The sequence below is a fragment of the Petromyzon marinus genome, chromosome 40, assembly GCF_048934315.1.
Source record: "Petromyzon marinus isolate PM22_M1 ecotype Great Lakes invasive population chromosome 40, UKy_Petmar_22M1.pri1.0, whole genome shotgun sequence".
Taxonomy (NCBI): Eukaryota; Metazoa; Chordata; class Hyperoartia; order Petromyzontiformes; family Petromyzontidae; genus Petromyzon; species Petromyzon marinus.
The window spans coordinates 9,118,140-9,145,933 of NC_133706.1; the positions used below are offsets into that span (position 1 = coordinate 9,118,140).

General features: G+C 47.2%; 1 protein-coding gene and 1 long non-coding RNA gene across 6 annotated transcripts in view; one reads left to right on the plus strand and one right to left on the minus strand.

The window, feature by feature from the left end:
* Positions 1–27,664, plus strand: LOC116950823 (hydroxylysine kinase-like). 5 transcript variants are annotated; one of them, XM_076073093.1, is made up of 6 exons: positions 1–2,977; positions 13,450–13,777; positions 16,614–16,756; positions 17,760–17,940; positions 19,279–19,609; positions 20,320–27,664. In XM_076073093.1, the coding sequence occupies exons 1-6, from the start codon at positions 2,948–2,950 to the stop codon at positions 20,492–20,494; spliced, it is 1,188 nt and encodes a 395-aa protein (XP_075929208.1). In that variant the 5' UTR covers positions 1–2,947; the 3' UTR covers positions 20,495–27,664. The 5 variants fall into 5 exon arrangements, with proteins under 5 accessions (XP_075929208.1, XP_075929210.1, XP_075929207.1 ...); XM_076073092.1 differs by lacking the exon at positions 1–2,977 and adding an exon at positions 3,983–7,438 and having other exon boundaries at positions 16,614–16,714; XM_032968911.2 differs by lacking the exon at positions 1–2,977 and adding an exon at positions 7,196–7,438.
* The window catches only part of LOC142930527 (uncharacterized), a 6,180-nt gene continuing 2,182 nt past the window's right edge, over positions 23,797–27,794 (minus strand). Inside the window, exon 2 of the long non-coding RNA XR_012946473.1 lies at positions 23,797–27,051. This is a non-coding gene — a long non-coding RNA (uncharacterized LOC142930527). The remainder of the gene's footprint in view (positions 27,052–27,794) is intronic.

Below are 27,794 nucleotides of genomic sequence, written 5' to 3' on the forward strand. Positions count from 1 at the left end.
TTGGCCGTGTCGGGTGGTGGAGGGTTACGACACATTTATAAATAAACGCGATCTAACCCAAAAACCTTTATTATGAACAAAAATTACTTCGAAGATTTAGAAGTGAGTAGATGGAACCTTCACAGCCAGTTATGACTTAAACTCAAAATGCCACGCACCATGTGTAGTATGTTGGTTTTTTTCCCAGAGCCATGAGCATAGTTGTGTGATTGTTCACATGCAAATTCAATGCACCGCAAACGTGAATGTTAAGTCGTGCAGGTCAGGCGTGTTGTGTTGAATGAGGTATTGGGACCTTGCAACATGAACAGGACATTCAACTGGAATTCACTCACAATGTAAAGAACTGTGACTTCCTCTTAGCCAGAAGTTATATTATTGCATGCGGTCGGCCGCTCAGATTTTATGTATCCATGTACCTCGATTCTGTGCCTCTTCTTTCGTCACGTCTGTTATCTCATGCCACCTCATCCTTTTCACATCCTTCCATCTCACCCTCCGTCTCCTTCTGCCCTACACAGGTGGTGTCTCCATAGACTTCTTTGTCTCTTCGCAACACAATGCCAAAACCATCTAAGTCTATCCTCTGTTACCTTTTCTGAGAATTCTCATCTCTGCCCGCTTCTCACAGATACCCTTCTTCGTTCGTGGCCATGTCTCTGCACCACGTAACACCACCCAGTTGTAACACGGGTCTGTCTATGTATAGTGCTGTACATGGGGAGTAGAAGAGGCTCTTGGTGAGGAGCCAGGTGTGGTTCCGCTGCTCTAGAGGTGAGGGTTGATCACGGAGTTTTTGTGAAACTTCTCAACCCGCTGGGCTGCAAGGTGGCCAGCCGATGACCGTACAGCAATGAATTCTGGACATCATCTGTACGGAGCTTTGCAAGTTATCCCTTTACATGCAAGACTTTTCTCAGCTTACTCTGAGTTTCCTTCCAGATGGCGCAAACACTCGTGAATACTATTTGACCAAACGTCCCATGGCAGGACTCTCCAGAAATAAGCCTTGAGGCTCATTTTTGGCTTTCCTGGATACACAATTACATTATTACATCAAGCGTTTTTTAAATATACCCTGTCTTAAACTTGTCAAACATCGCCGAATGGAACTTCATGTACATGTGGATGGCAAACCATGTTGCTGAATGGCCTGGTGAATGTTAATGATAGTCATCTCAGCATTTGTAAACAGACATCAGTAGAGGTGGAATTATTCTTCCCCCACCACCACCCCTGGCAATTTGACGAATTGTCATTCAGGGCTGCAATTCTATTCAAAGATATTCACTTTTGTCTTGGTTTTTGTTTAACCGCGTGGGCAGTTTTTCCGTCTCGTTCATACAGTTTGGGTCACTTCATGAGCATAAAAGTTACATCGCTCTAGCGGGATGTTAACTTCCTCGCCTGATATTCAGGAGGTCATGGGTCGGGTCCCGACCTTGAGTTTGCATGCTCTCCCCGTGATCGTGTGGATTTTTCTCCGGGTCCTCCGGTTTTTCCTGTCCACATTTAGAAACATGCGTTGAGAGTATTTGGCTGCGATGCATTTCCACATGATAAGCCACTTCTTAGAGCTATCATTTGTGGCCAAGTCACTTCTGAAAAAAGAGCTGTATAGCTCAGTCGGCGTTAAATAGTAAAATAAAAATTGTTAGTACATGCAAGAGTCGGCCATCGTGTGACTGCGTCAGGGTCCAAATTTGCCAAAGTTGAGAATTACCCGAAAATTACTCGATGGGGATTATGCATAGTGAGCATTGCCTCCTACTGCCTGCTTAATGCCACAGGTTACTTCTTGCAAATAAGTTGCATTAGCTTAAACCATATAATCTTGAATTGTGTGACATTACCATATAATTTACATTCTATTTGAATACATGAAAACATTTTATTATACGTCCACACTGTGTGCACACATTCTTTTTGTATTGTTACACCTTTAGAGGTGACTGGCTGACTCAGAGGAATGTGCCGAATTAACCACCGAGATCCGCCGTGTTTAAACTGGGTTCCCAAGTGTAGTGAGCTGTGATGGGCATAGCCCGTTCACCAATGCCTGCACGAAATAATCGAATAAAATTTGCTTTTGCTGTTAATTTGGCTAAAATCCAGCTCTCAGGATGAAACGCATAAATGAAATACATTTCGTTTGACAGTCATGTGACGAACATTACTCCTTAACAGATGAATGTGTGAAAGTGATGCCCCATTACGTGGTTAAAAAGGGATCTGAGAAGTAGTTCTTTACATCTGTTTCCACAGAGCATTCTCAAATAAGTAGTCATTGCACTGCTCTGCAAAAGTTCCGAATCGAACCTTCATCTCATGGCGTGACGCCCATAAAAAGCACGATGATAAAATGTTTAAGAATATTTAATAAATGTGTCCATGAATCGATTAATTGTTGCACTGGTATGAAGCATGCCCTTCTCTAACCCGCAGCCAATGCATAGTAGCCATCACAACAATGCTCCCACTGACTCCTTTCACTGCCCCTTTTGTACAGTGGTAATTGGCCATGCGGTCACACTGCCTGCGCCTAAATGATTATGTTCTTACAGTACGGGCGTCCAATCAGCATCTACAGATATAAGCCAGGAGGAAATGCAGAGCGGCTCCTTCACGAGCACAAGGAAGGGATGCTAAGGAGAGACACACGAGGAAAGGTGCGGAAGGGCTTTCCCTTCATCTGCTCCTGCCGTCGTCGGATTTTCACGGAGAGATGCCACCACGCCGCGGTTTGCCGTATAACGGTTTGGTACGCTTTGCTGGGGGGGGGGGGGGTTTAAAAAATATATTTTGAGAGTTCACTATTCTGACGGATGAGATGTCGAACTCGCAGAGGAAATATGCCACAGAATCGTGATTGCATTCCGGGCGATTGCAAAATAGCCCGTGACCAAACAACAACGGAAGATAATTAAGCAGGCGTTGAGCGTGGCGAATGCTCCGACCGATGGACACCGAGCACAAGGTTTGTTTAATAAATGCTGCGCGACTGGTACCGCAGTGTTGTTTAGCAGAGGGGATTGCTGCCAATTCATTGTTGCACACTTATGTCCATGCCCCCCCCCCCACCCCCGCGTCTGTACTCCCTGCCTTTGCCAAGCCAGACTTACCAGCATCGTGAGGTATGATAAACTAATAGCCATGATACCCGCACGGTGTGCAGAGACCCTCTGCCAGCAGTGAATGTGTTTTTATTTTTGTTCCGATTGCTTTACAGCGCTTCCTTCGCGGTACTAAAATACTGTGAAATCGCAAAAGGGCCGTGCACAAGCTTGTATATATAGTTTGATATACACGACAATAGGCTTCCGTTTGGCTCTACAATTTAGTAACAACATTTGTTTAAGCAAACCCGGGGCTGGTTATGACCTTCCTGGTCTCATCAAGTGTCACAGGCGTGTTAAACAAACGCCGAGGCCAATTCGCTTGTCGACAAAACTAATATTTTACCTTTATGTTAAGAGACAAATGAACATCTCTTTTCCTTACGTGTGGCATGGATAATGCCATTTCGTCATCCAATGGCGGAGCCAGGATTTTCAGGTAGGGGGGGCAACCCCTCCAGCAATGACAAATGATAGAGGAGTTGTTAGTAAGTAAGGAGTTGTTAGTAAGTAAGGAGTTGTTAGTAAGGAGTTGCCCCTTGGTTTTTGTTCAACGCGTGTGCGGCGATGGTGCAGACATCGATCGAGGCGTCGAATTCGAACCGCGTTGTGTGATTGGCATCACGCTCGCTGAAGGTGTCGATGCCTTCAGGAAAGTCGACTGCGCACTATTCTGTGAGTCACTTATAACTGCTTTGCCGTTACCTATTGCCAATTATGGACTCAGACGATTGTCCTATCATCTCATAGAGTCCCTGGCACATAATAATAATAATATGCTACACAGTGGCAGTGGGGGTCGCAAAATTCCGATGTATTACTAATAAACCCCAATGATCCGATCGAAATTATGGATTTCGATCGGATCATTGGGGGGGGGGGGGGGCACGTGCCACCCCCCACTGTCTCCGCCAGTGTCTCCATGGCGTGGGATGATATATGTCCCTAATGCACAGCAGCAGCTTCTATAAGAGCAGTCATTAGCCGGGCTGCCAATGACAAATGTGGTTTTATCAGAACAGAAAGATGACGGCGCAGCCTGCGTTGTGTTCTCTGTAACCCCTTTGTGAGACCACCCACGCAACTGCGCAGAAGAGACTGAAGTACGTGACTGAAATAATGTTGAGGTCATGGGAGAAAGCCTGTTTCACACACACACAGAAAAAGAAGTGTTAGTCTTCCCCGGCCTGCACAATCACACAAAAATCCCCCATATTGTCTTAACAGATTGTTGGGGCAAATGTTATTTTCCGAGTTATACCTATGAAGGTCCAGAAGGGCACACGAGGTTGGTGGGTGGCCAGCAACCACGCCCGGCCGCCTTTGTCTCCCCAGTGGCGATGTCTACACATCGCACCAGGAACACATTTGAGGCTGAGTCGACCTAGTGGAGGCCCAGGACCGGTTCAGCTAATGGTCACTGGGTGTCGGGTTCGTAGTGTAGCGCGCTAACCGCTACACTACCGCTCCACACCACCACACAACTTCCCCTCAGCCTTTCAGCAATAATACAACTAAACACCAACAAACATCAGTTAGCGTTATATATTTAAAAAAAATACTTTATATGTTTATATTAGGAGAAGAAGACGAAGAAAATAACATTACTTATGCGAATTCAGCAATAATTTTTCATTACAGTTTATACAATGTTAAAATATAGCAGCAAAACGTTAATGCTTACATTTTATGAATTTTACATCTTATCAACGCCGGACTGAAAAGTAAACACACGTATTTGAACACGTGGTAGGAGGCTTTCGCGACCAATATTATACACAATTAAGGTTTTTGGGTTAGCGTAAATATAAATGTGTCGTTAAACCTGCCACCACCCGACACAGCCAATTAGTAAGGTTTGTCACGTAAACAGAACGTGCCAATTCGTTACTGGTATGGCAACACCGGTTATGTTGGAGAGTAAAACTCACAGCGTGTGAATTTAACGACACAATTATATTTACGAGATCTAACCCAAAAACCTCTATCATGGATAAACACGTCTAACAAGTTACAAACCATCCCACCGGATCTAAACCATTCGGTCGATGACAGCACGAGGTTTGTTGATGGAGAGGGATGCATCCACACACCATCACTGTGTCCTACATGTGAATACTTACAAGCCTGGACTAGAACACAGCTAGCTAACATAACTGGCGTTGACTAGCGAGCTAAATAAATTACGCACGCACGCTGTCACGGCGTAATATGCTGGTCTTCATACAGCAGCAGGGGATGATAGAACAATGGACGGTTGTGTTGTATAACGCGTGTTGCGGCAGTGAAGCAGTCAGCGCTATGAACCTGCCACCCGAGTTCGATTCCAGCTCACGGCCAACACCAGTGGCGATTAACTGAACCGGTCAAGTCCCCCCCCCCCCCCAAGTCGACTCGAATGAGTACCTGGTGCGGTGTGTGAATGAGAGAGCGAATGGATATTCTGACTCCACAATCCGCAAAGCCATCACCCCAACCATGAGGAAGGAGCCATCTGAGGATCAAACAAAAAAACATCACCTTGCCTTACATAGCAGTGATAACCAAAAAAAGTTCCAAAATCATGAACAAACACAAGATCCAGGTCCGATTTAACACAGTACATAAAATTCGTGATCTCATCCCATCTGTGAAGGATGTGATCCCTGACATGCAATATCCCGGTGTCTACAAACTAAGCTGTTACATTGGGGAAACTAAGTGACACGTCTCGGACCGTGTTCGTGAACATAAGGCAGATCTGAAACACGGTAGGACCAATACCTCGGCCGTGGCTGATCATTATTTTAATGCGGCTGGCTCACACGAAATTGATTTCTCTAAGACGATGGTACTTTGCAAGCCTACTGGCTATCAACAAAGATTCGTTCATGAAGCCATCTATCCAGAGCCTTTATTTGTCGCGTTCAGTTTTCAGTTTCATTTCTACAGACAGACAATTTCTACCGAGAGGAAGGTTATAGACTCAGCAATCATTGGAAATATGTCTTCTATCTACGTGACTTTACCGAAAGAACCAAATAATATGAATTCCTGCAGTCACGAAAGTCTTAAGTGCCTCCTACCTTATTACAGACCAATTCAGACCTTATTGGTCACCCCGTGCCTCTTATAAATCTCAACAAGGGAGAACACACAAACAGCACTTGCCCCAACAGTCTGTTCAGGCTATACAGGGGGATCTTTGTCTTTGTTACGATCCACCACCAATCCGCACGCCGCTTGGTGAGTAGTGATGACGGCGCCGGTAGCATAGACGTACGCTACAACAATGGATTTTTTGCTGCACTGCTATTCATGTACGGTGGTGGAAACTTTATAAAATAATATATGGCATTTGTGGGGTCAAATGCTGGCCAGTTGTAGGGTCACGAGACAGTTACGAAACCTGCACCACTGTACATGAGGACATTATTTGAATTGCTACCTTTCATATATATACGGTATACAAAGATAACCGTGGCAACGTGTATGGATTTCTGTCTTTTTTGGGCGCAAGCAAGCACACCGTGTTTCTCCTTTTGTTAGGATGGTTAGTAATGATATCTGTTACCCATTCAGCTGCAATCTCGTGATTTGGAGACCCCTCCTCAAACTTTTGACCAGACCGACTGGTTAAGCCGGGTTTTGAGTGAGCGAGGCACAAAGACAAAGATCCCCCGTACAGCCTGCAACAGACTGTTGGGGCAAGTGCTGTTAGCGAGCGCCTATCAAGGCCCGCACGGCACACGAGGGGGTGGGTGGCCAGCACCACCACGCCCGGCCGCCTTTGTCTCCCCAGTGGCGATGTTTACTACACACCCCACCAGGTACTCATTTGAGGCTGAGTCGACCTAGTGGAGGCCCAGGACCGGTTCAGATAATCGTCACAGGGTATTGGCCGTGAGCGGGAATCGAACTCGGGTAGCCGGGGTTCGTAGCGCAGCGCGCTAATCACTACACCACCGCTCCCCCCAACGGGGCAAAGACAAAGTTCCCCCGTATAGCCTGGGCACACTTGTTGGGGGCAAGTGCTGTTAGCGAGCACCTATCAAGGCGGGCACGGCACACGAGGGGGTGGGTGGCCAGCACCACGGTCGTGTTCACAGGGTGGGGGGGTGGTGGTGGGCTTGTCCCTAGCAAGCCCGTGGGGTTGGTGGTGATGATGATCGTCTTCTCCCTTGTTAATCACCGCGGATGGGTGGATGGGGAAGGAGAATTTATCTTTGGGCGTCGGTCATGATGATGATGGTGGTGGTGGCGGTGGGAAGGGAGTGACTTTCGCTAACAAGAGCCGAGGAGAGTTGGCGGATACCTGGGCAGTAGCAGCAGCAGCAGGCGTAGTAAGTAAGTCGTGGGTGTTTCATATTCTAAAATTGTGGTGAAAATACAACAACGCACAGCAATATGCTCGCAGTGATTAAGGATTGAACGGAACGTGACTCTTGTTGAACGGTGTTGTTTTGTTGAATGGTTTACTTTACGCTTTGAGTTGGGGGTCCTTCTCAAGGTCATTCGTTGTAAGTTACTGCACCTACGATTAGCATGGTTGGCTACGTACGGTGCGAATGAAGTTCAGCACACAGGTGCTAGGTATTTGCCGTGTAATCTCGTACTCTTTATATCCACTGTGTGTTTGATGTTACATATGTGTGTAACTCTTATTACGTTATTGCGGGGAGCGGTGGCGCAGTGGTTAGCGCACTACGCCACCCGACCTCCGTTTGATTCCCGCTCACGGCCAACACCGGTGACGATTATTCTGAACCGGTGCCGGGCCTCCCCTAGATCGACTCGACCTCAAATGAGTAGAGTAGATGGTGCGATGTGTAAAACGTCGCCACGGGGGAGACGAAGGCGTCCGTGTGTGGTGCAGGCCACCCAGCCTCTTGTCCAAGAGTCTGTTACAGGCTGTACGGTGGAGGAGGGGAAGCTTTGTCTTTGTACTCTATTGTTACATTATTGTGGGGAGCGGTGGCGGGGCGGTTAGCGCACTCCGCCACGAACCACCAACAGGGTGCGAGTATCCCAACCGGTCCTGGGCCGCCCCTAGGTCGACTCAGCCTTGAAAAAAGTATCCGATGCGGTGTGTAACTATGAGCGCTTGGCGGGATACAAAGGCGGCTGGACGTGGTTCTGGCCACAACCACCCCCACGTGTGCCGTGTCTTTAGCCCCCCACCCCCCCCCCCAACAGCCTGTTAAAAGCTATAAACAAGAGATGTTTACTGTGTGTACCCCGTGTCTGTGCAAAGTGCACGATAAGAGCGCCGTTATTATTGTTATATTAATAGTCTGAATATACTTTCCGTTGCTATTATACGGGGTGATCCGTTTATGAATTCCCCGCTGATCCATTTACAGATACTCCACTGTATTCAGAGCAGTTTCCTTGTACAGTTACCCCCAGCCAGGTAATTATATGGAACACAACCTTTTAGGGGGCATCCATTTAGTACGTACGCATGGAGGAGGGGGGTTAACCCAAATGCGTAGCTTGCGTATGGGGGGGGGGGGGGTCTACTGACAATGTACGCATAGTAAACATGGGGTGGGGGGTGAAGCCTGGATAATAATTTGTCTACATTGGCCTTCAAATGAGCCACAGTTCAGCGTCTTCAGCTGTGAGACGACAAGTACTAGAAGTGGGAGTGTGGGAGAGGTGTCACTCGTGTGCCACCGTGCCCCCCCCCGCCCCCCCCCCCCCCTGACTGCAGCTATCACGCAGCTCAGCTAAATTTAGTGGCCAGGGTACGCGACTTAATTCTTTAATGCAGCCGGCGGTGGACTATCGTGTTTGCTTAAACACGTTAATATTTTTAATCCTTGATGGTTTCTGCGTGGATTAAATATCGGCCGTTCTATAGGATTCGGAGTGGGGGGGAGTGTGTAGAAAGTCCGCGTGCGTACAGAGAGATGGGGGGGTGGTAGTCAAGTTTTGACAGTTTTGCGTAGCTACTCAAAGGATGGCCCACTTAACTTTTAACACGCTTTCTATTAACTCACTGTTGTTGTATCCTCAAATCTTGTAACTCTATTTTAACCCACTTCCCAATGTGGTATCGACTGCAAACTTGGTATACTTATGTCATACTGATGACATTATTATATTATATTATTAAAAAAAATTTTACATTATTTTTTGTATATGTTATGTTTCGGCTTGGGTCTAATTGTCCACTGTAAACTGACGTTGGCTGTAATTGGCCATGGTCCCCTTACGTTGTGGCAAGCTTCGGGGCCACTTCCTGGAGTCGTGGAGTTCTTCCATTACTAGTACGGTACATTTCATGAAAGCGTGTTTAAAAAAAAAAAGTTTAAAAAATATAATATTATTTACACTCGCCTCCGTAAGGTATGGGGTGGGATGTGAAACTGTGGCTTCCACGATAGTCAATCATCAGCTGTTGAGAAGACAAGGTGTGGTGGGGTTCGTTGGAAATCATTTGGGCATCTGTGAATGAATCGCCTTGTATAATGCCCCGTGCAATTGGTTATTGCAATTGTGCCTTTTTAGAAGACGCCACACTGCTGTAGAATTAAGTGGGAATTTTCACAGCTGTGTTGCGTTGTAACTGCATTGTTTTTAGAAGCTGCGTCCGCCAATTAAGTGTCTGCATTCAATTGCATCGCATCTTAACGACATTCTTTTTTCATTAACTACGTTTATGGTGTACGTTTAAATGAAGTTAATGAAACACATTAACATCGATTTTAAATATATGCGCGATTAATGATGACAGTTTTGGCCCCACACGTGTTAATTCTTATCGGGAAGTGGTTAACGCCAGTGGGGTGGTGGTGGTGTGTATTCTCGCTTTGCAACTCTTGGTGAAGTTCTAAGAGCATAAATCATGTCTGGTCGTGCATCTCCGCCTCAGTTCAGTGACGCTCAAGACATTCCATTCATTCGACGTTTTCCCCTTGCTTTTCAACGTAACCGGTTTTGTTGAAGAAGAAGAAGAAGAAAAGCAACCGACATCGAGTAGCACGTTTGCCCACGTGGACAACCTTGATTTGTTTTGGATTATTTGTCAGTTGGTGGAGGGTTCATAGCTCTAATTCAGAATCAGAATATTTATTTATACCGGAGGAATCCGATGAGCTAAGAAGCTCTTTTTCACAGATATCCAATTGAACATACGTTATTCTTTTTCCTACACTAACCCAAAATAAACCAGTTGTGAAGCGTAATGTTTCGTCGTGGAAGCCTACGTATGAAATTAGACGTGCATATCATGCGCGCTACCGTTCCTACATTTCAATAAAGTTACGCAACAAGAGTTGCAAGAGTAGTGTACGGTATAAAAGTGATTGCAATTACAACAACGATAGACTACCAACGTGTGGTTCGCTTGTCCATAATGAAGTTTATTAATATTCTTGGTTCTTTCGGTAAAGTCACGCAGAAGGGAAATAATGAAATATTAAAAAATAAAACAATAAAATTATCACGACGTTTCGATTGCAACACGAGCAATCATCATCAGGTGTGAAAACCACAGCAAGAAAATTTGAAAAAAGTGGCGTTTTTTTTCAAATTTATTATTTCCCTTCTGCGTGACTTTACCGAAAGAACCAAGAATATGAATCCCTGCAGTCACGAAATCTTTAAATCGAAAATAGGTTTATTAAGTTATTCTGTAATTTCAACAAGTAGGCTTTCGCGACCAATGTCATCCATGATAGAGGCTTTTTGAGTTAGTTACGCGATCTAACCCAAAACACCTCTATCATGGATTATTCCGTCATTCCTTGAGATTTGTTTTGGGACCATGCGATGTTGTATTGTCTGTGGTTTGGAGTTCGTAGCCATTCTTTTCGACCATAAACAACAGATTCAAGTTCCTTGAGAAGTTATAAAGTTATAAAATGAATGTCATAACTTGAAATAATGTGTTAGCTAGGATAGTGTATTTAAGGTGGAGGGAACGGGCTGGAATGCAAACGATATCATTTTGTCGAACACAATTGTAGCGAGATGTTAACTACCTCGCCTGGTATGCAGGAGGTTGTGGGTTCAATCCCTACCCTGACTCCTATATATTTGGAGTTTGCATGTTTTCTCCGTGATCGCGTGGATTTTTCTCCAGGTCTTCCGGTTTTTCGCTCCAACATTTAGAAACACAAGTTTAGAGTATTTGGCTGCAATACATTTCCACGTGATAACCCACTTTGTTGAGCTATCATTTGTGGCCAGGTTGCTTCTAAAAAAAGGCTATATAGCTCAGTGGGCCTTACCAGGTAAAATACATAGTTTAGTTTAGTTTAGACGTTTTAGATGAATTACAGCGATTTATGGACTGTGATGCTAAGCAAAAGATTGAATCCACAAAAATGTGAAACAATTCGTAAAATAATAACAATAGAAACCAGGGAACACGAGCAGAAATTATTGCAGGTGTCAAGCGATGAATGAAGAAGCATGAGCGAGCTGGAGGGGGCACAGGAGTTTGCGAGCTGCGTTATGATCCTGGCTGCCGTGTCTGACATCAGTGGCCGAGAGTGATATCTGAACTGGTCCAGAGCACCCCTCTCTCCGCCAACGCACATTGACCGGCTTGGTAAAGTATGGTCAAAGAAACTGCCGTGATTAACATGGCATGGGGGGGGTGGAGGCCTCCGTGCAGCAGTTGGTTCACATAGGGCTGTGAATTATTTGAGGTTTATTCTGTAAGGAACTAGCTTTACTACCCGGCTTCGCCCGAGACTTGGATTCTTGTCTTGGATTAATACACGGCCTACGCGGAGGGTGGGGGGGGATGCGTGACGTCAGCAGGCACACTGCGTGATTCTGCAGCATGCGGGTGACATCACAGGTGTGACGTGACCGCTCACTTGCCATGCAAAATCTATCCATTAATGCGCCCCCCCCCCCTCCCCCCAAAATACTGACGTATATTTTTATACTTTTTGCATTGTGTACAGTCTGGAAGCTACCCACATAGCAAATTTCAAGTTTTTTGCATGTCGGGAAGTATGCTAAACATTTCGAACAGACACACATTCACAAATTTCCCTTTTATATATAGAGACGAAGGGGTGGGTGACAGCACCACGCCCGGCCGCCTTTGTGTCCCCAGTGGCGATGTTCACACACCACAGCAGTTACTCGTTTGAGGCTGAGTCGACCTAGGGGAGGCCCAGGAGCGGTTGAAATAATCGTCACCGGTGGTGGCCGTGAGCGGGAATCGAACTCGGGGTCGCCGGGTTCGTAGCGCGGCGCGCTAACTGCTACACTACAATGCGTTACGCTTCCACATGCGCGGGTCAGGTGACAGATTTGACGTCACAGCTCACTTGTCGTGCGAAAAAATATGCATTATTGAGCACCCCCCCCCCCCAAAAAACCACAAGTGTATTTTAATAATTTTTGCATGGTGTACAGTCTGGAAAGTACCCACATGGAAAATTTCAAGTTTGTTGCATGTCGGGAAGTACACTAAACAGTTTGAACAGACACACATAATCACAACTTTGCCTTTTATATATATGGAGATAATTTCGGCCAGGGCTGCCCTGTGTCAGCGACTCTGAAAAATATGCTGACACCCGGCACACCACGTCCTGTGTGTCCCTTTCGCTATCGCCGTGGCTACCGGGGCTGTGCTGCCTACTTCACTCCGCACCAGCGACCCGGAAAATATTCAGTGACAGATTAAGCCCTGATTATTATTCACACAATTACACATGCAATGGAATTTGAACACGTGATTTTGTGCTTACGGGACAAGGTGTTTACTCAGTGGGCCATAGCTGCAGCTCCCCAAATGCTGCATAAACCCACGGTTCTTGTTATAACTCCAGTTACAGTAATGCTACTTTATCAGGCACTGGCTGTATTTCCACTGAATCTTATACCTGACATGTTTAAGTGGTGCTTTTCTGTTCAGTGAAATGTGTTGCTATTAAATGTGATGCGAGCAAAGCGACGTGTTTATTGATCGCTGAGCACAGTTGTCGATCGATTGACTTCATGGCCGAGCGGTAGCGCGTTGCAGATGTTTGTGGTACGAGCACCACGACCACCCCGGTTAATACTGTGGGTGTATGAACTGTAAATATTGTGCACTGTCTGCTTCACAGTCGGATGTTAAAGATCTCGGAGATGTAATTTGAATAAGTAGTATGCCACGTGTGTCGGCACAACTGTGTAAATGCGGAAACTCCTGTGGACTGTCCGTGAAGCGTAGCGCCTCCAGGATGTAGCCTCGTGTGTATGCTGAGCTTGTTCCGCACCGCACGTAGCCAACCGTGCTGATCGGAGGCGCCTCGCGCCGTACGAATGGAGCGAACGCCAACGTGCACTTGCTAAACCCAAAAGCTTTTTGTCGCTCTCGTTTTGTCCGTTGAAGACGATGCAAGCCGCGCCGCAGGACAATGGCCACGACCACGAGAAGCCGTGCCTCGGCGAGTCCCACGCGGTGAAGCTGGTGGAGCGCCTCTACGGGGTGAGCGTGGCGGGGGTGAGCCCGCTGGCGAGCTACATCGACCAGAACTACCGCGTGCTGGCGCGCGACGGTCGCCAGTTCGTGCTCAAGGTCACCAACACGCGGGACAGCCAGCGGCCGCAGCTGCTCGAGGTGCAGATGGCCATGATGAGGTTCCTGCAGGAGAGGGGCTTCCCCATGCAGGAGGTGGTGGACAACGTCAGCGGGAAGATCATGTCGCTCGAGAGCATCGGTGAGCTGCGCCTGCGGGGCTCCCGGGAGCAGAGACATTGGAGTAATAGATGTACAGTACGGTGCAATTGATTTTGCTGCAGCCGTACTCTGGCCCACACAACGTAGCACCACGCAGCGGCCTGTGATACCTGTTTAATGCACGATTGTCACCCGTAGAAGCCCTAATCCAGGCTCAACCTGCTTAGCTTTCAGATCTTATGATAGGGCACATTCCAGGTGATTTAGTCATAGGCTGATAATAATCATACGAATACAGCATTGGTTTATACTTGTAAAGACAACAATCAATATCAGAGCATGAGGCGGTGGTGTTATACTGGGTTGCACTCCACTGATTATAAGTGATGTAAAAGGATCATACTTTTTAGTTTTTTGTGAGGTTGGTGGATGTAACACACTGCTTGTTGGTACTGGCCCAAGGTCCACATTGTGATCTTTTGTAAATTCTTCATATATATAAAAAAACCACCAATGTTTGGTGTGTGGGATGAAACTGGAATGACTGCTCACGGCAAAGCCACACGGACGAGACGATAACATCTGTGGTGAGAGATCAGAAGCATACTTGCTGTTTTCTCATCCACTGACCTGCAGGTTGGTGGATGTTATGTTTGTACAGTTCACCGCCGCCGCCATTCGCCAACTGCACAGCGTGTTCCACCTCCCCCGCACCTACGATGAGCACGGTTGGCTACGTACGGTGCGAAAGAATTTCAACATACTTCCAAAACCTAAATCGTTAGTTTTGTTTCTGCTCGTCTACCCAGGAGACCCTGAGACGGTTTTTAATGGCACAGAGAAGCAAGCGTCAAACTCTTTGCGTCGAGTTCCGGATTGGCTGACAAGGGGAACACGTCAAAACCAAAAACCATGTATTACATTAACAAGCATAGACGGGAGAGAGATGTCACAAGCGATATGTTGTAGAGATATGAGAGAGATTTATTCATCATAAAGGTTTTTGGGTTAGATCGCGTTATTTATAAATGTGTCGTAACCCTCCACCACCCGACACGGCCAAACAGTAAAAAATGTGTCACGTTGACAAAAGACAAAATAGTTCACTACTTGTAGCCCACCGGTGTGTTGAAGAGTGACTCCACAACATTTACAGTTTGAGTACGACGTTTTGCTGGTAATTACATCCAGCATCATCGGGCAATTCGCCAGAATGGTGAAGCCCTCACTTGCTCCCGGTCTTAAATAGAGCAGCAGGGTGATGTCATCATGTAACTCATTCAGAGAGAGATTTAATCAGAAATGAGATATTTATTTGGAAGAAAGATCTATCAGCAAGAGGAGAGATTTAGAGAAATACAAACATGTCGATACAGAGCTTATCTCTCCCCCACACCCACTCCGACCTCCTGCATCGCATCACTTCTAATTAATATTATTGTAATCATCGCTACACGTTTCGATTTAAAGCTTTCGTGACTGCAGGGATTCATCTTCTGGGTTATTTCGGTAAAGTCACGTAGAATGGAGATAAAATAATAAAAATAATAATAACAGAATAAAATCCTAACGACGTTTCAGCCACAACACAAGGGTTCACTCAAGCGCTGTCTTCCGGACAGTCCTGTTTCTTCACCTGAGGAAGGCTACTTGTGTTGTGGCCGAAACGTCGTGAGCATTTTAATCGTTACACTTGTTTTCACAGCAGAGCCTCACTGAGTATCGGGAGGGTCTTGTCAAATTTTTCAGTTGGGAGGAGGGTGCGGGGGCGACGGTTGTCGTGTGTAGTTTCAATTGAGTATTGCTGACTGAGACATGTACTTAATTAGTTCTTGTAAGGCGTGGCGGGCCCACGGGCTGTAGTTGGGACAACACTAGGCTGCTAAACATATGTAAAACAAAGTGCTTCATAGCTCATCGGATTCCTCCAGTATAAGTACATATTCTGATTATAATGCCTGGGCTAGCAGCGCTCCTTTCAACCTAGGCTCGGGGTTCATCGCGTGAGCTGACATCGCCGCCCAACGCCGTGTTTGGAATGCGAAGATCACGGAATGCCGCTGACCCTTATATTTACGTGATGGAGCGAGCGATAAAAGTCGCCTCCTGATGCAGGTGGGGGCCCCCATTCACCTTGCTCCTAAGTAATTTGCTCAAGCTGAACCCAGGGAATTCAGCTAGACTCGTGTGCTGACGTGTCCATTCTGGCCCGAACCTGGGCGAATTGCCCCCGGTTCCGGCCAGCGTGCGCTAAGGCGTGAGGGTTGCGTGCCACGTCGCAACTTTGGCGGATGCCTTACCCATGGGTGTGGCGAGGTATTATTCCTCTCAACTGCTTTATTTAGCTACAGTGGTTTAAACAACAAGGCCATATAGGAATGCGAATTTCGGAATGCGTTTGTGTTATTAATTTTTTGCGTTAATAGTACCGTGAAAGAAAGTCATGATAAGAAAATCACTCCAATTTACTATTTTTGGGTGGGGGGAAAAACAGAAATACTCGATTCAAGTTGCTTGAGAGATTGGCGTTTTAAAGACTACACGAATTTTGTGTGCGTTATATATCGGACGTAGCACGTTCATTATTGTTATTAACCATTTAATACTGAGCAGCAAATTGTCGTTTAATTTCCTAAAAAAAGAATTGTAGCCTTGGCTATCAGTTGAGCAATACATAAGAGACCCTGTTTAGTATAGCACGTGGGTAATGAACACAGGGCGCAATGTGGTGAGTTGACACTATGTCCAGACCTTGCAGGTTCCGATATCAGCTTCCGAACAGCTTTTTATGTTCCAGCAAAAGGAAGCGACGGTAAGAATGCACTAACCGTGGTGACCTCTTGACCTCGGCGGCGACTCCTGCTGTGAATTCTCAGACTGCGGCGAAGGAGAGAAGGAGTTCAACGTGCGGCTGCTCACGTACCTGCCCGGCGTGCCGCTGTCCAGGGTGCTGGCGGATGGCAGCCTGTACTACCAGGTGGGCAAGCTGGCAGCGAGCATCCACCAAGCCCTGGAGCAGGTACGAGCGCACGAGCGCCTCTTGACACGTGGCATGAGAATATTCGCCAAAGTAAAAGGGGCAAAACAGAAATTGCTCGCAAATTACTTCATTGGGAAATGCGTAGCGATAGTTTCCCCAACCCGTTACTGCGACAATCTTAAAAAAAAAAAAAAGTCTTGAGTCTCGGCGAGCCTTTTCTCTCGGTAAGCAAGTGTAATGTGACGTAATGAGTCCACTCGCTCGGAACGTACGCAGCTGTTCATAATTAGCAACGTGAGAGTCCTTCCAAGAGATCGAATGGGCTGGTTTTCAAGCAACGTATTTTTGTTGTTTCCCCCCCCGATTTTATTCGAAGCGTCGGGGTGGAGCAGTGGCGCAGTTGTGCGCACACTACGCTACGAACCCGGCCACCTGAGTTTGATTTCCGGCCACGGCTAACATTTGTGGCAAGTGATATCTGAACCAGTCCTGCCCCCCCCCCCCCCCCTTGTCCTCTATCCTTCACCAACCTACACTGACCAGTTTGGCGAAGTATGGTCAAACACCCTACATGACCAACACTGAATACGCAAGTGCCTTGATAAGGGCTGTATGAGTTGTGCTAATTGGTGCCATGTCATGAGATGGAACATAAAATCTCATTCTGTGCATCACCTCTGGTTAGAGACTGGCCCGTAGAAGGTGATCTCACAAAACTACTTTTCAGATCCATTCAAGTGTCCTGTTATTCACAAATACCAATCATACATTTGCCAGCCGCACGCAGGACTTGGGCAGCCCCACTCTCAGCCGTATCATAAGTCAAGGATGAGACCAGAACATTGTCAACTTGGACACAATTCTGATGTTTATCAAACGCGACGGGACACCGGAACAGCCTCTCTGAAACGCAGACTATAGTTTGCTAGCTTGACGTTTTGCTGCCTTTAACTTACATGTGTACTCAACTGGCCAATGCGATGTTAATCTCGTATTGCATTTTTTTTTCATCTTACCGCCTTCAATTTAAACGTCTGCGTAGTTTGAGCACCCGTTCCTGCACTCCCTGCAACGAGACGATTTCATCTGGAACCTGTCAAACACCCACCTGCTCGAGTCCTACCTCTTCGCTCTGGACGGCGACCCCAACCAGGGTCTGGTCAGGGAGGTCATCGCCAAGTTCCGCGAGGAGATCCAACCCAACCTGCACAAGTTTACCAGATGTACGCTCGCCTCGCAGCTTCACCCGGGACGTAGCTCCATGCCTCCAGGGGGCGAGGGGCGGTTCAGGCCACCGACGAGGCCTTGAAGCCACGACGGGTGCCACGTACGTGTGTACGTTGAACTTCTTTCGCACCGTACATAGCCAACCATGCTAATTGGAGGTGCGGGGGAAGGACAACAAACTAAACACAAAAATCAGTTCTAAAGAAATTAGTGTTCAATCTAGGTTTAAAAGTGCATAGCTCCAGTGCCTTCCTAATATCGGAAAGAAGAGCTTTCCAGACGGCTGCAGAAGTGCATCTGAAAGCGCGCGATGCGGTGACCGTCTTTGTTCGTTCGATGGTGAACCAAAAGCCGCTGCGAGGATGACCCGAGTTCGTGTGATGGTTTATGCTGCTTGACGAGATCAACAAGGTATTGTGATTCATTTGTGGCAAGCATTTTCTCTGCAATGTGCTTTACGTGATTACTTTTACCCAGTATACACAGATGCATTACAAGGCATGCATGTAATGGGGAACACTCGCACACACACTGAGCATAGGTGAAATCAAATGACAGGGTTATTACATTCAGACGCCACTGTATATAAATCATAATTGTAATTTCTATCAAATCATTTTTCAATGGATGCTAAATTGTGTTCAACAGTTTTTGTTAAAGCTGGGCCTGGCTTCACACATATACTTATAATAATAATGTACAGCCCTTTGTCAATGCACTGTCTGGACGAAGGCATTCCCAGGCTGTGTAGGGTCATGGGGGTTGTTTTGCCACCTTCACCATGCTGGCCGGTGAGGAGGTAGGTAGGATCCCAGGACTGGTTCAGATATCAGTGATGATCTCCATGGCCGGGAATCAAGGGCTCGTGATGCAGTGTGCAAACCACTACACACCGCTCCATATCTCGCCCCCCCGTACAGGGTTGTACGACACTGGTGGATTATTGTAATTCAGCGCCTTTGGAGGCAGGAGGAGTGGGTGAATCACTGAGACTCTGCGGGGCTTTTCTCTGGCTCGCACACGCGGGAGAGGGGAGGGGTTGGAATGCGCGGCCCTACGCGTACGACGCTGGTGGATTATTGTAATTCTGTGCCTTTGAAGGCAGGAGAAGTCGGCGATTCACTGAGACTCAGCGGGGCCGTTATAAGACTCGCACACGCGGCATGGGCAACACCAATCGCGCGCCTGGAATAAAACCGGCACGGGCACGAACGATGACGACGACGACGACAAAGGGAAGACGGTCAACAATAAAAGACAACGGACGAAATCAAATTCGACGACGAGAGCCGTAACGCGTTTGCGCACGCGCGTGCCGTTCCCCCTCGCCGCAGGCATAATCCACGGTGACTTCAATGACGACAACATCCTGGTGCAGGAGGTGGCCGCGGGAAGCGAGCAGCAGCAGGGGCAGCAGCAGCAGGGGCAGCAGCAGGGGCCCAAGTCGGCGGAGGGAGCGCCGCGGCACCGCGTCTCCGGCATTGTGGACCTCAACTCGATGATGTTCGGCTACCACGTGTACGACCTGGCCATGGCCATCATGTACATGATGGTGGAGAGCGGAGAGGCGATGGAGGCCGGGGGTCACGTCCTGGCCGGCTACGAGAGCGTGCAGCCCCTCACCGAGGACGAGAGGAGGGCCGTTTACTTCCTGGTGGCGTGCAGGTGAGAGCGGAGGGTGGGGGGAGGGGGGCCGGGCCGGTCCGGGGTGGGGCAGGTCGGGGCAGGTCGGGGCAGGTCGGGTCGGGTCTGGCCGGCTCGACGTTGGCCGCATCGGGAACCGTTGGCTTCAAAAACCTGTGGCGGTTGCGTAACAAGAATTAATCCAGGTCTGGCGAGAATCCGATAAACTCGATGATCGTGCGGCAAAAAAAAAAAAAACACGTGCTTTATTATTTATTTAAAGCTCTTCATCAGGCCAATGATGGATGAAGGTCTTGCCATGCCATGTCGATCGTCGCGGTGGTTGAACATACTTCACCATGCTGGTTAATGTGTATCGGTGAACGGGGGGATCGGTAACAGTTTAGACATAATAATGCTGATTACCATGATGTTGCTAACAGCACTTCTGCGGATGCTTCTGATGATGATGATTATAAAAAAGACACTTATAGCGATGTTGTTTACGATCATGTTGCTGATCCCGCTGATGCTGCTGCTGGAGACGAGGAAGATGAAGACGGCGACTTTCCTTCCGCTGGCACTTCTGCTGCTGACCACGAGACTTTATCCAACTATGGCTGCGATTCCTGGACGCTAAAATCCCAGCCGATAAACAAGTCGGCAGAAAAAAACCCTCTTGAATAACGAACGACATTAACCGTCACGACAGCAACGGCAACAACAACAACATGGTCTACTTTTACCCGCAGGTTCTGCCAGTCGCTGGTCATGGCCCGCTATACGATCCTGCGGTACCCGCAGAACGCCGACTACCTGCTGATAACGGCGCGCACCGGCTGGGTGAAGCTACGCGAGCTCTGGACCAGGGGCCTGGAGGACATGCAGAGGCTGTGGTCCGATGTTGCGGCACGGTACAGAAACTAGAACCGCAGTGGGGATCGAGCGGACGGCGAGGAGAGAGAAGGGGGAGTTTGTGGGGGGGGGGGGGGGTGAGACACGTCCTCCCACTCGCCCCGCCGGTACCTCCCGAGGCTTCGCAAGGAACCGGTTTCAACTTGAACGTGGCGCCGTTGGTTTTGGACAGGTGCGATCTTTAAATACGGAATCTGAAAAATGTGAATTGCTCATGCCAGGCACTTAATGCATAGGGGGGAGGTTTTTCGTGGCTTCAGGTTGAGGAGGCCACAAGCGCCACCTCGGGTTTTCCAGTCTCGGGCGATGGCGCGCACGTCCGGTGGATTCGTTGAGTAACTGGAATGCGACGGCATTGGCTTCATCGGCAATACGATCCAAGTGCATTGAGAGACCGTCTAAATCCGCATCGCTGGGAATCGCCCAAAACAGGAAAGTATTTATTCATTTTCTTCTTTGAAACATTTCGGAGACGGGAGACGATCGTAGACGAGAAGGACGAGGAAAGTTTTGGGCCCGGACTTGAACAGGGGGCAGTAAGATGGGAGATCTTAGTTGCTGGTGTGCAGATAATATTGAAGGCGATTAGAGGGGGGGGGGGGTGAGTGGTAGGAGCGTTGAGAGCCCATGGAAGATCTTGAAGACATTGAAGGCGTCTTCAAGATCCTCCATCTTGCAGTTGAGTCGGAATTAGGTTGCGAGCACAGTGGAGGGATCGGAGTACCGGGTTGATGCGTTCTCATTGATGGGTGCAAGTTAGAAGGTTGGACGATCACTTGCACTTAGGAAGGTGGGAGATTTGTGGAGTCCACAGAGAGGGGGTCCCTCCATGATTTATCAAGGAGCATGATGAAGGCACGAATAAGATTCGGAGCAGCAGTTACATCGGCGCTTTCTCCACCGGACAGGGGCACATATCTTCCCGGGATAAACTGGTCCATAATTGGTCCCTAGCAAAGGAGCTTCATCATCATCAGACTTTTTTTTCACGTTCCAGTTCTCAATGAATCCACCTGTACGCACCAAGTGAGGGGTGGGGGCAGCACAGGGCCGTCACAGACAAAATCCGTTGTCGTATTGTGCTTCTATGCTCCCGTGTCCACTCTTGGCCGCCTTTAACCCGCACTGACCGGCACGGTGAATTGTGGTCACGTTACCCCAACGGAGCGGCACGACGTGTGGTGGGGTCGTCCTCATGCAGCTGTGGATTGACACGAGGCCTGTACGCGTGCCTCTCAATCTCACGTCACCAGAGGTTGAACAAACCTGAAGTGGAAGCTGTTGTTTCCTCAACCTGGAGGCACTGGTCACCCACTGCCTTGTTGCATATGTACATACACGGATTTATACATATTTCCATACACATGTACATTTGCTTTTCATAGGTTACGTGTGTATGCATGTGTGTATACATGCATGTGTACATTCATACCTACACACATGCATTCATATGTACAGATATAAATATATAAGTCCACTAATAATTTACATAGGAACATGTTGGCAGATCTATACATTTGTAAATACATTTACAAACATATACCTATGTATGTGTATGCAACACATGCATGGATATATGTTTGTATAGGGCGTACATTGACACGTATACATATTTCCATACACATACATTTTTTTCCCATTGGTCATGTGTGTATGCATGTATGTATACATGCATGTATGCATGTGTACATTCATACCTACACACATGCATTCATATGTACAGATATATACATGTAAGTCCACTAATAATAAACGTAGGAACATGTTTGCCGATATATACATCTGTAAATACACGTACAAACATATACCCATGGATGTGTACGCAACACATGCATGGGTGTATGTTTTTATGGGGCGTACATTGACATTCCTTACATAGGCCCATATAATTATATTCGTATGTATAGCACATTATCCTGTACAGGGTGTTGTCCTTGAATGTACCCATAATTAAATAATCGTAATTATACATCTAATTGAACTGTGCGGTTCAAGTTTCAAGTTTGCTATGTTCATGCAGGTGAGAACCCCCGAGACCAGGATGGTCTCATGTGAAGACTGACCTGGGACGTTCGGATGGGCAGTAGGGAGAGTGATGAACACCATGTATCCAATCGAGATGATTTGCGGTGTAATTGTCGCCAAACGTGGACCCTGACGCCAGCGCACAGTGGTCCCACTCTTGCGAACTACGCCAAGGGATCTTTAACGTGTCCCCCTGGCTGAAATATTGGCAGCAAAAATTCCTTGCCGTGCTTGCATTTGACGATTGCGAAAACCTCGCGCGAATCCGTGTCGGCAGCACGCACAAAGGCGTGCACCGAGTGCACAAAAATGTCTCCGCCTTGGTCATTGTGCAAAATCACCAATTCCTAAATAACTGCATCCGTTGGTCATCCATCTTTCTAGAGTGGTCGCCGATAGCCACACACGAGAAAAGCACGTGAAACGATTGCAGGTGGGATGTTGGCAAACACCTGGGACTTTTAAATCTCGATATGATGCGTGTCAACGCGATGGTAGACATGTGGCGGTTGAGAGGAGGGCATGAGACACAGATGATGAAATCTTCACATTACCAAGTGTGTATGGGTTAGGTGATTTCATAAACATAGCTAGGACTGCAGTCTACTGTAATCCATTTTCTTCAGTGATGGGTGGACACCCCTGTAACAGGTACATACATTCACAATCTTATACAGTAAACGTGTACATTGAGACATTAAATGCATGCTTTAGAATTATGATGTATATGTATTACTATTGGGATGTTCCAGATTTTCAGATGAATCTGAAAAATCTTGCAATCCAGGCTGAGACGTAAAATTTGGGACAATAAATATTCTTTATATTGATCTGAAAAAGTGATGTCAGAAACAGGTGGCATCACCTTCACGCCAAGAGTGGTGTCACGTGACAGGAGGTAATTGCCACGTGACATCACTTGTTAAAACCCCAAAAACGCATAAAAATTAGGACATCGTGTAAGTGGTCAAAAATCCATAAGAAGATTCATAATTGTTACAAATGCAAACAAGTATTTTTTTTTTAACAGAAAATCACCCATAGTATTTTACATGCATAAGCGTATCTGTACACACAAGTATGGGTGTGCATACACAAACACTAGGCGTGTAGCGATGCATAGACTGTAAACAAACGATTCCTACACCCACAAACGTTCGCATCTAATCGTGCATTTGGGAATTTGTTATTTACAAGTGATGCAAACGACGTCCGAGCGACACGGTACGCATTGCAGTCGGGCCAAGTTGAGTGAACGAAAACCATAGAGACGAGAGTGAAAAAAAGTGTGAAACAATACAAATGCGAGTTTAATCACCGATGGTGACCCACTGCAGGACCGGTGTTTTTACCGGTCGTGTAACGACGCAGCGGATCAGAATCCTCGATCGACGGCGATTCCGTATGCTCGCAAAACGTGTGGCAAATAGTGAACGTTAGCATCGCCCAGTAAACCGCTTGGCCAACGTTGGCCGAACGTTCACCCTTGAGCTGGCCCAGAAGTTCCACTTTTACTGGGAAACCACTTGGATTCCATCCGTGCAATCCACCTAATTGATCCGGTCACCTAATCCCCGCAGGCACTCGAGGTGCCGCGTTCACCACATTTGGTAATTAAAACCAAATTGTTTAATCTTGAATCTATCGCAGCGCACGAGTCATGACGATACGTCGAACTGCTGGGTGGTGGGGGGGGTAGTCTTATTCGTACTTGCCTAGTATTTACCTACATGCATAACCTGCGCACAGGATAGTACTGGCATAACGCGTGTAGCCAGTTTTACACCTTCAAAAGTGCCTTTATTTTTTAACAAAACAGGAGAGACGTGAGCGGCCCAGCTGCGGAGAGCTATCCTCTGGAAACCATGCTTGCGTTCCTCTGCACGGCTACCTCCTGGTGCGACAACCTGTGGTTAATCCCAACATTGCTCCCTGCCGTAGCTGCTCGTGCGTTAGGAACGTAATTTTTGCTGCATCCAGCGCTGTTGACAAAACGGCGTTCACGTGTAGTTCACGCAGATTCTCAGTGCAGCGTGCAACGTGTGCCTATCTTTGAACTATTGTGTCGCGTTGTTTTAGTTCCCCCCCCCCCCTCCCCGAATATATTTCACGTTAAGTGTATTTGTTTTGGTGCAGGTGAGAAGCAAAATAAAAATTGGCGCAAAAACAACTTTCGCCACGTAAAATATAAAAATCGAAAAAATAACAAAAATATAAATGAATGTTAAAGAATATATTCCCTATGTCGCTTGTCGATGTGTTTTCCAATTATGCTGTCAATGTCGCGCCTTTATGCAAAGTATCCGTTTGAAATTCCTGCGAAGCAGTGCACCACCCTGTGTGCCACGCACTTACAAAAAGAAATCCTCCGAAAATTCAGTTATTGAAAAACGCGACATGTTTTGAATGCCAACCCCCTTCAAAGCACCGTCTATATGTACACACGCAAACCTGAACAGGCTTAGGCTGAAATAAAGCAACAATGCGGATGCCGAATTTTTTAAATTCTGATGTCATGTTTGGATTTGACATCCTTAAACGCTTCCAGACAATACTTTCGCAGGACCCAAGCTTGCAAACGACAAACACACACAAGTTTTAGCCCACGGAATTTTTAAGAGGGCAAATCGCAGTTTTCGGATTTTTAAATCTGATGTCATGTTTGGAATGTGTCACCCTTCAGCATCTCCAGATGCAAACTTGATTAGGTCTGAGTTTGTGAAAAAATAAGACACCCAAGTCTAAAATGTTTTGGTCCTACATTTGAGGGGCCTGTCATTAAAATGGCGGTTTTTCAATTTTTCCAAGTCGTAAATGTCGAGACTTCGCTCTCGTTCTTTCAATTTTAAGCTCTCCAAACGCTTTAGAACATCATTGTAATTGACATCGCTTGCTCGGTGAACTTCCTCGCCACTGTAATTAGATTGGGGAGGCATGAATGGTTATGTTAAGTCGCTTATTATTATTACTGGAATCTTTAGATGTTAATAATCATGATTTAGTTGCGGTTGATGATCAAATGTGACGGTGCTGTCGTAGGGTCTCTAGCAATTGCACCACAATCGAGGGGTGTCCCAGAATAACCTGGTAACCCACACTTAATATTGTTCTCTCTAACCCCACGTGTGACCTCTTTGAAGCGCTTGACAATGCAATCATCCCATCAACTTTCCCCGTACAGATGTTCCGCACAGTGGCCTTTAAAACATTCGCTCCCATCATCTCCTCCATCCCCTTACTCTCTTTTACAAAGCCCTACCTCTCACGAAGGTGAGCTGCTTGTGCGGGTTATCAAGTTTTCCTAACACGCCCGCCAATTGCAGTAGAATCTGGATATAAGCACACCCTTTACGGAGCAAGGCCACCAGTGTAACGTAAGAATGTGTTGCCATATAAGAACTGTGCTTATAGCAGGTGTGCTTATATCCAGCTCCTACTTTATCTGTTTTTATTTGCCAATGATTATTGCCCAGGGTCCACAGCATGGCGACTCGTCGCTCGTGACGCCCACGTGCAGTGTTGTGTCAACGCAAACCACAATGACATGCGATTTGTGTTATAGAAGTGTCTGCATGCGACCCCTAATGGCCTGCGGCCTAACCGCGCACCGATCTCGTCTGAGCAGGTTTTGAGCCTGGATACTGCTTGGATGGGGGACCACCTTGCACAAAATACAGGTGCGGTAGTAGTGGGCGTTCCGGGCAGTGCAGCTAAATCCATTTTGTGTCTGTACTCCCCCTGACCTTTACCAAGACACGCTGACGTGTGGTCAGATAACCCCTGACTACCGACTGCTGGGTGGCGTGAGCCCTTATCCAGCAGTGGATTGACAAACGGGGGATGTATACACGCACACGTATGGCTGTGTAGCCAAGACGAAAGATAATCCGTTGGATCTCTTTGACACAATGGCATTGTATCGAACAAATTGTTCAGTCATTTTCACGAGTGAGAGAGAAGGGGGGGGGGGGTGATGGACCTTTTCCAACTCTGACCTCTTTTTAGCTCGCTGGTTTTGCTCCAGTGATCCGGCAGAGGCCGTGGTTTCCTTCCGGGGGTTTGTGCAGTGCACGGAATTTATAGCGGTCCGCGTCCAGTTGGGCCAACCACCACACCCCCCGTACATTCCACATACAACCAGAGGACCAGAGTCCCCCGCAGTCCATTCAGTCTTCACGCGTGGCGCGCCCGCACACAAGGAGGCCTTACATTTCTCATGGAATATTTTCTGGGTCGCTGGTAGACCGGAGGAGGCACAAGTGATTTTTTTTTGTTTTTGTGTAGCCACGGCCGTAGTGTGAGAAGTGCGTACTGGATGTGGTGTGCCGTGTGCGGGACGTGGTTGAAATTAAGCCCCGCTCACATGCGCATCCGTGGGTGATAATAATACTGTCAGAATCTTTTTTTTCCCCATTCATTTACCCAGGAAATCCTGACTGTTTCTGAGATTTTGTATTCATGAAGTTCCAGGGTTCAGATGTTCGACCAATTCCTTTGTAGCTTGTTTGGCTCGTGAGAGGAAACCGGAGTAACTCGGAGATAACCTGTGCATACGAAAGATGGTGGGGGGGGGGGGGGGGTAACACTTGACAACTGCACAGATGGATTCAAGAAAACCATCACCGTACACCGACATCTGTTGGCCAACTTGCAGCGCAAGGCCTAAAACGTCTGCTTTTCCCAGACTTCAAATTAAGCACCAAACCCAGGCTCTTCCCCGGCTGAGCTTCAAAGATCTGACGAGATTTGGTGCATTCTGGGTTAATTTTGTTATTTTGTGAGTTGCGGTTGCATTCAGATATTTTTTAAATCTAAACTACAGTTGACCATAGAACCCTCAAACACGGGCGTGGGGAGTCCTGGCCTCGTGAAAGATCAGTGGACTTTCTTGCGTTGCCATGACCTTCCACTCGGCGGACTTTGGGAACGGTAGTGGGGGTGGGGGTGGTGGGTGTTTGATGATTCTGCTGTAAAGGTTTCCTCTACAAAAGTGGGACACTCCTGGTCGGCACGGACAAGAGTGTTGCACAGCCAGTGTGTTGATGTGTCGTCCAGACTTCTCCATTCGTATGTGAATATCATAATTCGTGTTGCACTCCTGTGTATATTGTATCCCTTTTTTTTGCTAAATGTGAAAATAAAGTGAGCTCATGAGAATGCTCGTGATGTGTGTGTGTGTGACAGAGTGTGTGTGTGTGAGAGTGTGTATGTGACAGAGTGTGTGTGTGTGTGACAGAGTGTGTGTGTGACAGAGTGTGTGACAGTGTGTGAGAGTGTGTGTGTGACA